Source organism: Littorina saxatilis, linkage group LG14, assembly GCF_037325665.1.
Source record: "Littorina saxatilis isolate snail1 linkage group LG14, US_GU_Lsax_2.0, whole genome shotgun sequence".
NCBI classification, from domain to species: Eukaryota; Metazoa; Mollusca; class Gastropoda; order Littorinimorpha; family Littorinidae; genus Littorina; species Littorina saxatilis.
In genome coordinates, this window is record NC_090258.1 from 35807046 (window position 1) to 35822778 (window position 15733).

A 15733-nucleotide genomic window follows, 5' to 3' on the forward strand; every position below is an offset into this window, starting at 1 on the left:
GATTTACTGGCCGATGTGAATGCGTGATATATTGAGTAAAACTTGAAATTCCATCTCACACGGCAAAAATTAATATGTAAAGCGCTTAGAGAACGTCAAGCGCTATATAAATCGCCCCATACATACATACTGAGTCCTGTGTGAGTGTCTGTGTTGGTTGTTTTTTTTTGTGTGTTTTTTGTTTTTTTTTGTTTTTTTTGTTTTTGGTTTTTTGTTACTCGTACCCATCACCTTCACCCTGAACATAGTGTATATAAATCACAAACGGAATTGGACTTTTATCTTTTTAAGAAAAGTGGTCCTAAGTCTTAACCAGTTTTTAACCCACGTGACTTAATAAATTACCGGCCTTTTACTGGTCCATCCCCATCCCCTATATAGAATTAAAAAACTCTCACATTTCTTAAACATATAACTTTTACTAAATATTTATAGAGTACCAACAACCCCGTCACCTCCATTCTCTTGGTTAGGTGTCCCCCCCCCCCCCCCCCCCAAGACCCTCCCCCTCCTCCACTGCCTACTAGCACATCTACAGAGCTACTCCCTAATGGACACCTGTTCGTGGGACTGAAGCACCATTCATCGATCATACTCCCCCGTCGTGGAGTCAAGGGGTGGTGGAAGGGGTTGGATGGAATGTTAGCGCGACATTCCGTTTGCGCGAGATCCCATATGGGCCGCATCCCATTTCGCCGCCAATCCCATTTTTGGCCCATTTCACAAATATCCAAGTGCCATTTTACTATCGTGTCATATCGCTAGCGAGACATCCCATTTTGGCGCCATTCCATTTCGCCCCCATCCCATTTTCGCGACATTTCACACAAGCGTAATTTTACTTTCGTGTCATATACCACTAGCTCCACCTACCATTTTGGCGCAATCCCGTTTCGCCGCTATCCCATTTCGGCCCCCATCCCATTTTTGCGACATTTCACGAGCCAAGCGTCATTTTACTACCGTGACATACCACTAGCGCCACATTTCATTTTGGTGTCATCCCGAATTACGGCGCCATCCCTATTTCGCGACATTTTGGATTGCGGCAAAATGGGATTTTGCGTAAACGGAATGTCTCTTCAGTTGAATGACGCAATGATATAGCAGCGTTCTCCCAGTGCCCCATACTGCCCGTGACGTCAAAGTCGCGCCACCCGGCTCTCCCGACTGAAATTCGAAGGGATTTGTCCAATGAAACGTTTAGCTTTTTGAAAGCAAACCGGAGGTTTCTTGCCTAAGAAGCAGTCAGATTATGGGAAATTGTTAAAATTTTACACCGCGTGGGTTCATTGATTGATTGTCACGTTGCGTATGTCTCAGTTTTTGAAACGTTATCTTGAAACCTAACTTCACAGACCCTGTCGGGCACACCAAAGCACCAACCCTAGCAACCAATCATTATCGAGCATAAACAGTGCGCCAAACATGGCTGTCAATTAGACGGGTGGACGATAACAGTGGTGAAGTAGTTCTCAGTATTGGTCCTCTGTGATAAGTCACTGTGGATCTTCCGTGTTGACTGACATTTCATTCTGCAACCATGACTGAAGAGTCTGTGAAGGTGGCCGTGAGAGTGCGCCCATTCATATCCTTTTTATCGCCCGCCATATATTCTAGCAAGAGCGTGTGCTGTACTTTCGCATTGATCGCATACTATGCATAGCTCTAGACCATAGATGTGTATTGGATATCTATGCTCTAGACACAGTCGTGGTTGCGAGGGATCAGCAGTGCTGACCCCGTCGCTGATGTATGCGACCGAGTCTCTGGATCATTCGTGAATTAATGCATTTTAGACACAACTTGGGTTACAAAACTTGAGCAGGACTGAAAATGAAAGATGAGATATTGTCCCAGATAAAGTTTCTGCATTTGATCTGGATGCCAACTGGATGTTGGTCGAGGGGTAAGCTGACGTCACAGGAACCCATTTCGGCTATAGGTAACGGGTGGTTTGCGCATCTCCATTTAAAATGACCTCTTCATACATGTTCGTACATTTTTCAGTCCGATGAATCAGGGTAATGTACAGCCTATAGCTGATTTAAAAAATGAAAGTTTAAAAACAGGAGTTTGGTTGCTAATTAGGTCTTGGTTTGAACCCACTGCTTCCTGATTGCTGATGAAAATGAGTCCGGAGTAGGCAGTCGGACAGTGTCATTGGTGAGGCTTTTCCATTGTGTGATGGTGTTCACAAGAAAAGAAACTGAATAGCTTTGTCTTGGAGTGGGGCACTTTGTAGCAGCGGCTGTTGTTGATGGTCTGCCGCTGAAGTATATTCTGTGTCTCGGTTGAGGTGAATCCTACACCTATAGTTTGTCTTAAGTGCTCTCCGGTCTAACGATTTGAATAGTTTATTTTATGATGCATGAATCATTAATACAAAGGGGAGTAGTTTCATGAGCACCTGAAATGCAGCACGGCAATTTCCCATTGGGCCAAAAAAAGAAGAAAGTGTGGTTAAGGTAACATAGCCACAAAAAAATAGGGTAGGAAGGCAGACAATCACTTTTTTTTTCTTCTAATGTATACAAATTAAACTTACTTGACAGGGAAATAAGTGTGCGACTCGAGCGCTTTCGCATTCATTGCGTTTTCTGCACTCGTTTTCTTGTTTTCTTTTTTTTGTTTTGACAAATGTAATAAAAAGTTAAAGGGTCGGCCCCTAAAAATAGGGTAGGTCGGGTTACCGTAACCCCACCTATTTGTTTTTTAGGCCTTGGCTTAATTATACACAGTGGCAGTTGTGAATACTTTTAACTGTAAAATGTAAGAATGTGTTTTTTTATCATTATGTAGTCATTTTTTGTGTATGAAAGTTTTTATTTTTACTTCATTTGTATAAATATATTTGTTTATGCCATTATCACCTTAGAGACAGAATCAAACAAGTCGCGTGAAGCGATATAAAAACATTTAGTCAAGCTGTCAGCATCAAAGTAACAGATTAACACCAACAATCAGTCATCGCCGAGACTATATTTAAGATAGTCTCGACTAACCACACCTACAGACCTCTACCTACAGACCTAGACGGGTCTACTTAACCTATTTTCTGTCATTCTGAGCACAAGCGCTTAGAACTGTACCCACGGAATACGTGCTATATAAGCTTCATATTGATTTGTAGAGTAAACATGACATATACATGTATATATTTTTGAATTCAGGAGAAATTGAGAAATACGATGCAATCATTTTTAAATCTGTTAGTGAAAATTCAATTTTAATGACAACTTTAATTAGCAAACTAATTAACTAGTTTTTAAGCCTCCAAGCTGAAATGCAATACCAAAGTCCGGGGTTCGTCGAAGATTACTTGACCAAAGTTTCAACCAATTTGGTTGAAAAATGAGAGCGTGACAGTGCTGTCTCAACTTTCACAAAAAGCGGGATATCAAAGACATTTCAAAGACATTTATCGAACAAATGAAAAAAAGGTCTGGGGATAACATACTCAGGAACTCTACTGTGAAATTCCATGAATATTGCTCCAGTATGTACTTTTCTCTGAATCGCTCTACACACACACACACATACATACATACATACACAGTAACACACGCACATACACCACCTGCCACCCTCGTCTCGATTCCCCGTCTATGTTAAATCATTTAGTCAAAACTTGACTAAATGTAAAAACAAGAAAGGTATGTAATTGGAATGTTATATATTTATAACAAAACAAAACGTTACGTTCACTGATTTTTGACCCATCGGTCTTTTAAGTGGACAGACAGACGAACACTTATTATACAGAAAATAAACTTATCTGACAATAAAATTGTCCAGAAGCTTGCTCCAAAGACATGCAAGCGAGATACTGATTAAATGTTAAACTTAAAGGCAGGTTATGAAAACATTGAGTGCCTATGAAGAACATCTAGGAGTATCTCGTGATCGATATACAGTACGTATACATGTACGCATTACAATTTGGAGTGAGAATCGGGTTTGTGAGAGTCATAAAACACTGTAGGACTAACCAAGATGAATTGTCTTCTGGATTACTCCCTTGTGTTGTTGAGTATTACAGCACATAAAATCACGGTATTGGTTGTACTTATTGGTTGGAAAGGACAAATCGCAGTGTACAAATGATGCACTTTTAAAGTAGAAGCCTGGCTGGATAGAGTGTGGGTTTGATGTGGATATGGTTTTTGGTCAAAGCAATAAGTTAATAAGACAAGTTTAATGTGGGCAAAAGTAGACATACTTTGTATTTTGTTATTAATAAGTTTTAAATAGTATTGAAAATGAAGTCACTTTTTAAGAGATCTATTTTTGAAGTGAGTAGAATGATTCCAATGAAGGTGCAGCCACAAATGAATTCATTTTCATTACTTTAGTGTACCAATACCATCGCTGTAAAATTCGGGTCCAAATTTTCTACCAGTGGAATATGGAATATATAATAGAATAATACAATAACACCTTGCACCAGTGTGTACTATGAAGGTAATCACTTATGGTTGAAACCTTAACCGTTCTCACAATGGCCGCGAGAGGAGTCGCAATGCCACCGTTATCATTGACATGAATGGAGCGACCACAAGCATCACAGACCCCAACGACGCCAGTGACGTGAAGAAGTTCGCCTTTGACTACAGCTACTGGTCACATGATGGCAGCAAGGCAGACGCCAATGGCTACTATTGTGCGGACTCATCTCACCCAAATGCTCGCAAGTTCTGCGATCAGGTCAGAAAACCACATACAACATATTGATCATATAGCTGACAAACAGCATTCATGGCCTAGTTGTTAATGAAAAGCGCTGTGGTGTTTGTTGATCTGGAGATAAATGAAAACATGAAATGATTCGTGTCGAATGAATCTGGATCCCGTACAGTGTACATTCCATTCATGCATGTTCCTAGGCCAGTGATGTTCCAACTACTCTTCATTAGTTTTACTTTTAGTGGATGACAGTTTCAATTACTAATTTTCATTATTAATTTTGGAAATGTTAATATTAATAATGAAAAGAATTTATCCTTAAAATGGTTACACTGAGGTGCTTATACTGTTATAGTGTAAAGGTGACTTAGCTTGAGTGCAAATTTTTTGTTAGTTAAGAATTGAAGCAAAAGTGATAACCATGAAAACAAAATGAGCTTATAATAACCTGGGGTTAACTTTCTGGTAAAGTAGCACCCACCCCCCCCCTCCCCCCACCCCCCCCCCCCCCCCCCCGTGCCATTTTATGATATAAAAGATTAAAAAAAAATAAGCCTTGAGGGAAAGGGAGTCTTACAGATGTTATCAACAGAATATCTGGGGAAGTGCCTGGTTTTAAATTTTAATAGAGGGAGATCTTAAATAGGGGAGGGGCGGTGGTGTCTTTGTTTAAAGGGGGTTTCCGATAGAGTGTCAGATTAAAAAATGATGCGAAATTGTGCATGTTTTGTGCAGAAAAAAGTGTATGACGACCTTGGCAAGGGTATTCTGGATAACGCATGGGAGGGCTACAACTCCACACTGTTTGCATACGGGCAGACAGGCTCTGGCAAAAGTTGGTCCATTGTCGGCTATGGTATCAACAAAGGTAAGGACTGCATGTGTAAATGTTTCTTAGTGTTTTTTCACATGTGACTGTGTTTTTGTGATACACTTTATGTGACCCTCCACCACAAAATGAGTCACATCTCACCTTTGCATGATTTTCATATTTTTACATTTTCATAAAGAGTGTACGTTTTATGCTCTATCCAGTGGTGAAAACCGTTTTAGAAAAGAGCAAAAACTGTTTGAGTTATAAGCCTGTGACTAAGTTGACCCTCACACTGTTACCAGACACTCCCCGGACTAATATCAAGCCTAGCGCAGAACCGCGCAAGGTGACATGCGACTCACTTCGTGGTGGAGGGTCACATATGTGCATCCCTGCACTTGCATGCATGAGAGAGACGGCGGGTGGAGAGTGTATTACTTGACTCGAAAAAGTTAAATTAAAATTGAATTAAAACAATATGTGCAAGCAGATCTAGACTATAGATTACATACAAAGGACAGTAGTAGTGAAGAAACATCTTTTGATGAAAAGAAAAACCATCAACTTCAAGTAACTTTCTTCAGTTACAATCCGGTTTTGTGGGTTGTTTCACATTCCTAAAAGTAAATGGGCTGTTGTCATTACATGTACTTTACAGTCCCATTGTTGGAAAATGTTGGTTGCTTCCGCCCAGTGGTAAGCAAGGAGCAAGTTATCGCTCTTCCCAGGTGTGTGCGTGTTGAGGTGTTATCAGCCATGCGCTTCTGGCAGAATGACCGAGGTTTTTACGTGACAGTGACACAGTGGGGACAGTGACACAGTGGGGACAGTGACACAGTGGGGACAGGGGAATGGGACAAGTATACTGACTCTGTTTCTGCACATAAAGTTGACTCAAATCCGTCCTGGCCCAGATTTGAGTATGTGACCCGCTGATCACAAGTCCAGTGCTTACCAACTGTCAAAGTTACCTGGCCCCACCTATGTAGCACACTTCATATTTTGTTGATGATGTAATTTTATTCCAAGCTCTCTCTATGTCTCAGCCTTGTAAAATTCACAAAAAGTATATCAGTTGATGGCTGCAGGCTTTTCTTTCATGATTGTTTTGATGTTGGAATGCCATAATGCAGGCTTGTGAATCAGATGTCTAAGCTTTGGCATTGATAGATAAAATGTTTGTATTTTTCAGGTGTTGTGCCTCAGTTCTGTGAGGCCATCTTCCAGGGTATTGATGCGAAGAAGGCGGAGGGAGGAGACATTGAGTTTGAGGTGACGTTTAGCATGCTGGAGATCTACAATGAACAGGTGCGCGACCTGCTGGACCCCAAGGGGGCCTCCAAGAAGGGCGGTCTGCGCATCAGGCAGCATCCCAAGAATGGATTCTATCGTAGGTCATTCACCTTCTTCTTTCCTTTTGGCTTTTCCTCCTCTTTTTTCTTTTCCTGATATTGATAACAATAACCAACAGTTTCTTGCTGATTAAAATGAGTACGGTACATCAAATGGAAAATGGTAAATATGTGGCTGCTCTTTCTCAGTTACTAATAATTTTGTTGTTGGTATGATATATCTTGGAATTGCCACTGTTTAGTGTAAAACAAAAAGCAAAAGAACTGTCTTATTTCATGTAAAACTGTTTTTGAAGACCGGTTTGTGGTGTGGGGGAGGTATATCTACCCAGGTTTTTGACTCACATGCGAAGCAAAAGTGAGTCTATGTACTCACCCGAGTCGTCCGTCCGTCCGTCCGTCCGGACGTCCGGACGTCCGGACGTCCGGAAAACTTTAACGTTGGATATTTCTTGGACACTATTCAGTCTATCAGTACCAAATTTGGCAAGATGGTGTATGATGACAAGGCCCCAAAAAACATACATAGCATCTTGACCTTGCTTCAAGGTCAAGGTCGCAGGGGCCATAAATGTTGCCTAAAAAACAGCTATTTTTCACATTTTTCACATTTTCTCTGAAGTTTTTGAGATTCAATACCTCACCTATTTATGATATATAGGGCAAAGTAAGCCCCATCTTTTGATACCAGTTTGGTTTACCTTGCTTCAAGGTCAAGGTCACAGGAGCTCTTCAAAGTTGGATTGTATACATATTTTGAAGTGACCTTGACTCTGAACTATGGAAGATAACTGTTTCAAACTTAAAAATTATGTGGGGCACATGTTATGCTTTCATCATGAGACACATTTGGTCACATATGATCATGGTCAAGGTCACTTTGACCCTTATGAAATGTGACCAAAATAAGGTAGTGGACCACTAAAAGTGACCATATCTCATGGTAGAAAGAGCCAATAAGCACCATTGTACTTCCTATGTCTTGAATTAACAGCTTTGTGTTGCATGACCTTGGATGACCTTGACCTTGGGTCAAGGTCACATGTATTTTGGTAGGAAAAATGTGTAAAGCAGTTCTTAGTGTATGATGTCATTGCTGTCAAGGTCAAGCATGTGAGTCGTATGGGCTTTGCCCTTCTTGTTTTATCCTGTTTTTGACTCACATGCGAAGCAAAAGTGAGTCTATGTACTCACCCGAGTCGTCCGTCCGGCCGGACGTCCGGCCGTCCGGAAAACTTTAACGTTGGATATTTCTTGGACACTATTCAGTCTATCAGTACCAAATTTGGCAAGATGGTGTATGATGACAAGGCCCCAAAAAACATACATAGCATCTTGACCTTGCTTCAAGGTCAAGGTCGCAGGGGCCATAAATGTCTAAAAAACAGCTATTTTTCACATTTTTCCCATTTTCTCTGAAGTTTTTGAGATTTAATACCTCACCTATATATGATATATAGGGCAAAGTAAGCCCCATCTTTTGATACCAGTTTGGTTTACCTTGCTTCAAGGTCAAGGTCACAGGAGCTCTTCAAAGTTGGATTGTATACATATTTTGAAGTGACCTTGACTCTGAACTATGGAAGATAACTGTTTCAAACTTAAAAATTATGTGGGGCACATGTTATGCTTTCATCATGAGACACATTTGGTCACATATGATCAAGGTCAAGGTCACTTTGACCCTTATGAAATGTGACCAAAATAAGGTAGTGAACCACTAAAAGTGACCATATCTCATGGTAGAAAGAGCCAATAAGCACCATTGTACTTCCTATGTCTTGAATTAACAGCTTTGTGTTGTATGACCTTGGATGACCTTGGGTCAAGGTCACATGTATTTTGGTAGGAAAAATGTGTAAAGCAGTTCTTAGTGTATGATGTCATTGCTAGGTTTAGCTGAAGGTCAAGGTCATGTAAAGGTCAAGGTTAAGCATGTGAGTCGTATGGGCTTTGCCCTTCTTGTTATTTTATGATTTTTGTGTGAAATGACCAAACCAGAAACTGACACAAGACATTGAGGCTGTGTATTTGGATGGTTTCTCACATTTAACATTTATCACTTTGCTTGGGATTAAGGCCAACAAAAAAAATAGGTGTGGTTACGGTAACATAGCCAAAAAAAAAATAGGGTAAGTAGGTAGGCAATCACTTTTTTTTTTTTAACTTTTTTTTCTAATGTGTACAAATTAAACCTACTTGACAGGGAAATAAGTGTGCGACACGGGCGCTTTCGCTTTCATTGCGTTTTTTGCACTTGTTTTTTTTGTTTTTGTTTTTGTTTTGACAAATGTAATAAAAAGTTATAGGATCGGCCCCTAAAAATAGGGTAGGTCGGGTTACCATAACCACACCTATTTTTTTTTTAGGCCTAAGCCATGTATCAAGCATGCAGCATCCTTGAACCTTTTCAGTGTCATCAATCATGTGGATACTAAATTGTGTGTTTTACAGCGGAAGGCCTGCAGATAGTGCCTGTGGTGGACTATTTAGACATAGAGAAGAGAATGGAAGAAGGAACCACCAACCGTACTGTTGCTGCCACCAACATGAATGCTACCAGCAGGTATGTATTACCGGTTTGTGTGTGTAAATGTTTATACATGTATGTATCCTACATACGTGAGAGAGACCACCCATGTCATAACTAAACCATATACTCACATTTGTATGTATTTGTGATTGATTCTTCTTGGCTGTGACTCCCATGTACACTGGTAAGCACGATTGAGCTTTTCGTGTATGGCCGTGTACAGTAATGCATCTGATGTTAGTCTTTTCTGCCTAAACTGTATTTGTGTGTGTTTTTGTTTTTTGGTGAGCATCTTCAGTTGCAATTATGGGTTATTTCACAATTTGCAGTGGATAACATTGAAAGCACCCATGGCGAGACAAACCACCTAGCTGTCGTTAGTTAAATGAAACGTAACAGCTCCGTTTGTTTCAAATTAACTTACATTACATGCATCTTCATTAACAATAACATAACAGTAAGAATAATGACCACTCAAGGGATCGACTAAAAGTGGTCGTTACAGACAGGTGGTCTTCATGGAAAGGTGAATGGAAAGAAAAGCAACTTGTCAAGGATCCTTTGGGCGGGTAGTTGTGGGCAGGTGGTTTTCATGCAAGAGCTGGTCACCAGGGCAGGTCTGACTGTAGCTTGCTTTGTAGCATGGTAGCTCAAATCAGTCATATGACTGATAAGTTCAAATCAGTCAACCTTTTAAATGATGCTTAGAGATGGAAAGAATTAAATAGTGATGCACATGTAGTGATGAAAAGCCCACTCTCAGTCGAGTTGTTTGATCTCTATATTATATATTGAACTGTAGATATTGATTTGTGTCATGTGACTAAAGTAAAGATTCCACGCAAGGTGTGTCTGTTTGTAGGGTCCCAAACTCCTCCAGTCATTTGGCCAGTGATCAAAGTGTCTGTTTGTAGGGTCCCAAACTCCTCCAGTCATTTGGCCGGTGATCAAAGTGTCTGTTTGTAGGGTCCCAAACTCCTCCAGTCATTTGGCCAGTGATCAAAGTGTCTGTAGGGTCCCAAACTCCTCCAGTCATTTGGCCAGTGATCAAAGTGTCTGTTTGTAGGGTCCCAAACTCCTCCAGTCATTTGGCCGGTGATCAAAGTGTCTGTTTGTAGGGTCCCAAACTCCTCCAGTCATTTGGCCAGTGATCAAAGTGTCTGTTTGTAGGGTCCCAAACTCCTCCAGTCATTTGGCCGGTGAGGCCTAAAAAAAAAATAGGTGTGGTTACGGTAACCCGACCTACCCTATTTTTAGGGGCCGATCCTATAACTTTTTATTACATTTGTCAACAACAACAAAAACCAAAAAAAACCGAGTGCAAAAAACGCAATGAAAGCGAAAGCGCCCGAGTCGCACACTTATTTCCCTGTCAAGTAGGTTTAATTTGTACACATTAGAAAAAAAAGTTAAAAAAAAAGAAAAAGTGATTGCCTACCTTCCTACCCTATTTTTTTTGGCTATGTTACCGTAACCACACCTATTTTTTTTTTTGGCCTGATCAAAGTGTCTGTTTGTAGGGTCCCAAACTCCTCCAGTCATTTGGCCAGTGATCAAAGTGTCTGTTTGTAGGGTCCCAAACTCCTCCAGTCATTTGGCCGGTGATCAAAGTGTCTGTTTGTAGGGTCCCAAACTCCTCCAGTCATTTGGCCGGTGATCAAAGTGTCTGTTTGTAGGGTCCCAAACTCCTCCAGTCATTTGGCCGGTGATCAAAGTGTCTGTTTGTAGGGTCCCAAACTCCTCCAGTCATTTGGCCAGTGATCAAAGTGTCTGTTTGTAGGGTCCCAAACTCCTCCAGTCATTTGGCCAGTGATCAAAGTGTCTGTTTGTAGGGTCCCAAACTCCTCCAGTCATTTGGCCAGTGATCAAAGTGTCTGTTTGTAGGGTCCCAAACTCCTCCAGTCATTTGGCCGGTGATCAAAGTGTCTGTTTGTAGGGTCCCAAACTCCTCCAGTCATTTGGCCGGTGATCAAAGTGTCTGTTTGTAGGGTCCCAAACTCCTCCAGTCATTTGGCCAGTGATCAAAGTGTCTGTTTGTAGGGTCCCAAACTCCTCCAGTCATTTGGCCAGTGATCAAAGTGTCTGTTTGTAGGGTCCCAAACTCCTCCAGTCATTTGGCCAGTGATCAAAGTGTCTGTTTGTAGGGTCCCAAACTCCTCCAGTCATTTGGCCAGTGATCAAAGTGTCTGTTTGTAGGGTCCCAAACTCCTCCAGTCATTTGGCCGGTGATCAAAGTGTCTGTAGGGTCCCAAACTCCTCCAGTCATTTGGCCGGTGATCAAAGTGTCTGTTTGTAGGGTCCCAAACTCCTCCAGTCATTTGGCCAGTGATCAAAGTGTCTGTTTGTAGGGTCCCAAACTCCTCCAGTCATTTGGCCAGTGATCAAAGTGAACAGTTTTCATTGTGACATAGCACTTGTATGAAACATGAAATTTCACTGGGTGCAAGTTGAATCAATCTCACAGGCACATTAGTCAACATTTCAATTCAGAAGCAAGATTTTCAAAGGGTAAGGTGGGAAGTGTGCAAAGTGTCATTGCAGACCCAGGGCCCTTTTGTCATTAGAAAAAACAAGATTCATGTTTGCCTTTCCTTTGTGAAGCGTATGCTTTGTCGGTGAGATGAATGGTTGAGTGGTGGCTGGCTCAGAGCCAAGAAGGAACACAGTGATCCAATTTTACCCAGGGTTATTATAAGCAGTAAGTAAATATCAGGGGGCTTGCAAATGACAAGCTTTGAACCTGGCTGCCATGGATGGTTCTAAATATTGACGCTGCACACGTCATAGATTGATCACTCAACAGTTCACTATGTGGAACCGTAAACTCTACTGGCAGGGAGTGCTTGCGCAAGTCAGAATTGATAGTCTTGGCTGATCGGTTGATGTATGTGGCAATTCATGTTTTAGTTTATTTATAAAACATGTAATGCCGGTAGATTACATTGCTTTTTAATTAGGTAAATGTGTTTGAGTGAGTGTATGTGTGTGTGTGTGTGTGTGTGTGTGTGTGTGTGTGTGTGTGTGTGTGTGTGTGTGTGTGTGTGTGTGTGTGTGTTTTGTTGACAGAATTCAAATACTGAGATATAGCTTTGCTTGGTTAACTGAGAAGTAACACATATACTTTGCGTGGAAATATCAAAACAAAAGCAAAGACAAGTACAAAAACATAATTGGACATGATAAAGTGTTGATTGCACCTTAACTTATTCAAAGAAAGGAGTAGCTCTTGTAGATGTTTGGTTCCACTTGATTGTTTCCCACAGTGAGGCTTTTATGCAGTCACTAAAACTGACTGTTACTGTTAAACACATATAAACATCACCTTTAGCTTACCAAATGGATTAAGTGTGTGTGTGTGTGTGTGTGTGTGTGTGTGTGTGTGTGTGTGTGTGTGTGTGATGTAAGCCTTTGAAATTAAATGATATGCATATGATTTTCTTGTAGCTTTTCTTTAAAAAGCAGATCCTTTTTACATTTACTGATTTAGTCAAGTTTTGACTAAATGTTTTAACATAGACGGGGAATCGAAACGAGGGTGGTGGTGTATGTGTGTATATGTGTGTGTGTGTGTGTGTGTGTGTGTGTGTGTGTGTGTGTGTCAAGTTTTGACTAAATGTTTTAACATAGACGGGGAATCGAAATGAGGGTCGTGGTGTGTGTGTGTGTGTGTGTGTGTGTGTGTGTGTGTGTGTGTGTGTGTGTGTGTGTGTGTGTGTGTGTGTGTGTGTAGAGCGATTCAGAGAAAACTGCCAGACCGATTTTCATGAAACTTCACATGAGAGTTTCTGGGTTTAATATCCCCAGAGGGTTTTCATTTTTCTGATAAATGTCTGATGACGTCATATCCGGCTTTTAGTGAAATTTGAGGCCCAACTGTCACGCCTTCAATTTTTGACCAAATTGATTGCAATTTTGGTCAAGTAATGTTCAACGAAGGCCGGACTTTGGTATTGCATTTCAGCTTGGAGGCTTAAAAACTGATTGATGAGTTTGGTCATTAACAATCTGAAAATTGTAATTAAAGTTATTTTTGTTATAAAACAATTCAAAAACAATTTCATCTTTAATTATTCTTCATTATTTTATGATTACAAAAATATATAAATATGTTTGTTTGTTTGTTTGTTCGTTCATGGGCTGAAACTCCCATGGCTTTTACGTGTTTGACCGTTTTTACCCCGCCATTTAGGCAGCCATACGCCGCTTTCGGAGGAAGCATGCTGGGTATTTTCGTGTTTCTATAACCCACCGAACTCTGACATGGATTACAGGATCTTTTTCGTGCGCACTTGGTCTTGTGCTTGCGTGTACACACGGGGGTGTTCGGACACCGAGGAGAGTCTGCACACAAAGTTGACTCTGAGAAATAAATCTCTCGCCGAACGTGGGGACGAACTCACGCTGACAGCGGCCAATTGGATACAAATCCAGCGCGCTACCGACTGAGCTACATCCCCGCCCATATAAATATGTTATATTTGGATCAAAAACAAGTTCTTAAATTAAAAATATGAACATTATGATTAAAATTAAATTTCCTAAATCGATTTAAAAACAATTTTATCTTATTCGTTGTCGGTTCCTGATTCAAAAAACATATAAAAAAAGAATAGAGATACAGAAAAGCGTGCTATCATGCTCAGCGCAACCACTACCGTGCTATTCTGGCTTGTCAATTTCACTGCCTTTGCCACAAGCGGTGGACTGACGATGCTACGAGATAACGGTCTTGGTGAAAAAATGCAGTGCGTTCAGTTTCACTCTGTGAGTTCGACAGCTTGACTAAATGTATTTTTGCCTTACGTGACTTGTTTTGTTAATCCATTTGAACACATCTTAAAAATTGATGTTACAGACGTCACAACATTTTTGTCTTATTATGTTGTTATTACATAATGTATATTTAAACACCTTGCTAAAATGTTGAAGTTCAATCAGCATAATGTGCTGAACTTCAGTGAGTTGTGGCCTGCAGGAAAATGTCTAAGCACAGGCGGCCATTAACTGATCAATTATAACTAATGGCCAGGGGATATATTCACAGCTCTTGTTTGTAGCTTATTGATCTGCTAACTCTGCGGGGAGTTGCACTCATGCAGGTAATGTTGGAGCACAGTGCTAGTTGTGAGCTGTGAGTGTGAGGTGAACGTGCACTGTGTTTGCCAGTGCTTTTAGTGTGGTGTGGATGCTTAGAGTCCCAGACAAACCTGTGTATGAGGCCCAGATAAAGAATCAAACAACTAGAAACGTTAGTTAGTGAAAGTGAGTGAAACCTTTCATTATACAGTGGAAGGTAAATGCACAGAGGCTATGTGAAGAGAAGATGTGAAAAAGCAGGGTTAGAGAAGTCTTATATTGTGGGGTCTTAAAAGAGAGGGTCCACTGTAGTACTGCTCTATGGCCACCTGGTCTTTCTTAACAGTGGCTTCAAGAGAGGGTCCACTGTAGTACTGCTCTATGGCCACCTGGTCTTAACAGTGGCTTCAAGAGAGGGTCCACTGTAGTACTGCTCTATGGCCACCTGGTCTTGCAGTGGCTTCAAGAGAGGGTCCACTGTAGGACTGCTCTATGGCCACCTGGTCTTGCACTGGCTTCAAGAGAGGGTCCACTGTAGTACTGCTCTATGGCCACCTGGTCTTTCTTAACACTGGCTTCAAGAGAGGGTCCACTGTAGGACTGCTCTATGGCCACCTGGTCTTTCTTAACAGTGGCTTCAAGAGAGGGTCCACTGTAGTACTGCTCTATGGCCACCTGGTCTTAACAGTGGCTTCAAGAGAGGGTCCACTGTAGGACTGCTCTATGGCCACCTGGTCTTAACAGTGGCTTCAAGAGAGGGTCCACTGTAGTACTGCTCTATGGCCACCTGGTCTTTCTTAACAGTGGCTTCAAGAGAGGGTCCACTGTAGTACTGCTCTATGGCCACCTGGTCTTTCTTAACAGTGGCTTCAAGAGAGGGTCCACTGTAGTACTGCTCTATGGCCACCTGGTCTTTCTTAACAGTGGCTTCAAGCACAAATCTGCCTGCAGTTCAACTATTCAACTTGAGACCAAGAAAATGAGTGTGAAAACCTAAAATCTCTGCATGATAGGAGCATAATACTGTTAGCTTTGATTGGGTTTATTAAGGCAAGCAAACAATGCTAGCTGAATTGGTATTAGTATATAGTGGTTACATTTATACAGCACTGCATGTCACAAGACTACAGATCCCAGTGCTCCCAAGTCACTATTTGGGGTATGGGAGATTTCAACCATTCAGTTTCTAGTCAGATTATACTGACACATGCCTCAAATTACTGACAAGCAAGTGATAGCATTCTTCATTCTTGTGAGCCATTCTGGAAGGTA

General features: G+C 41.2%; 1 protein-coding gene across 3 annotated transcripts in view; it reads left to right on the forward strand.

The window, feature by feature from the left end:
- The first annotated feature begins 4473 nt into the window (after positions 1–4473).
- Positions 4474–15733, forward strand: part of LOC138947660 (kinesin-like protein KIF28P) — a 49858-nt gene continuing 38598 nt past the window's right edge. For 2 of the 3 annotated variants that reach the window (XM_070319186.1, XM_070319188.1), the window contains exons 1-4: positions 4475–4707; positions 5422–5554; positions 6693–6890; positions 9307–9418. In XM_070319186.1, coding sequence (XP_070175287.1) covers positions 4543–4707; positions 5422–5554; positions 6693–6890; positions 9307–9418 — 608 coding nt within the window. In that variant the 5' untranslated portion in view covers positions 4475–4542. Of the gene's footprint in view, positions 4708–5421; positions 5555–6692; positions 6891–9306; positions 9419–15733 lie in introns of all 3 variants that reach the window. The other variant, XM_070319187.1, reaches the window with a different exon arrangement.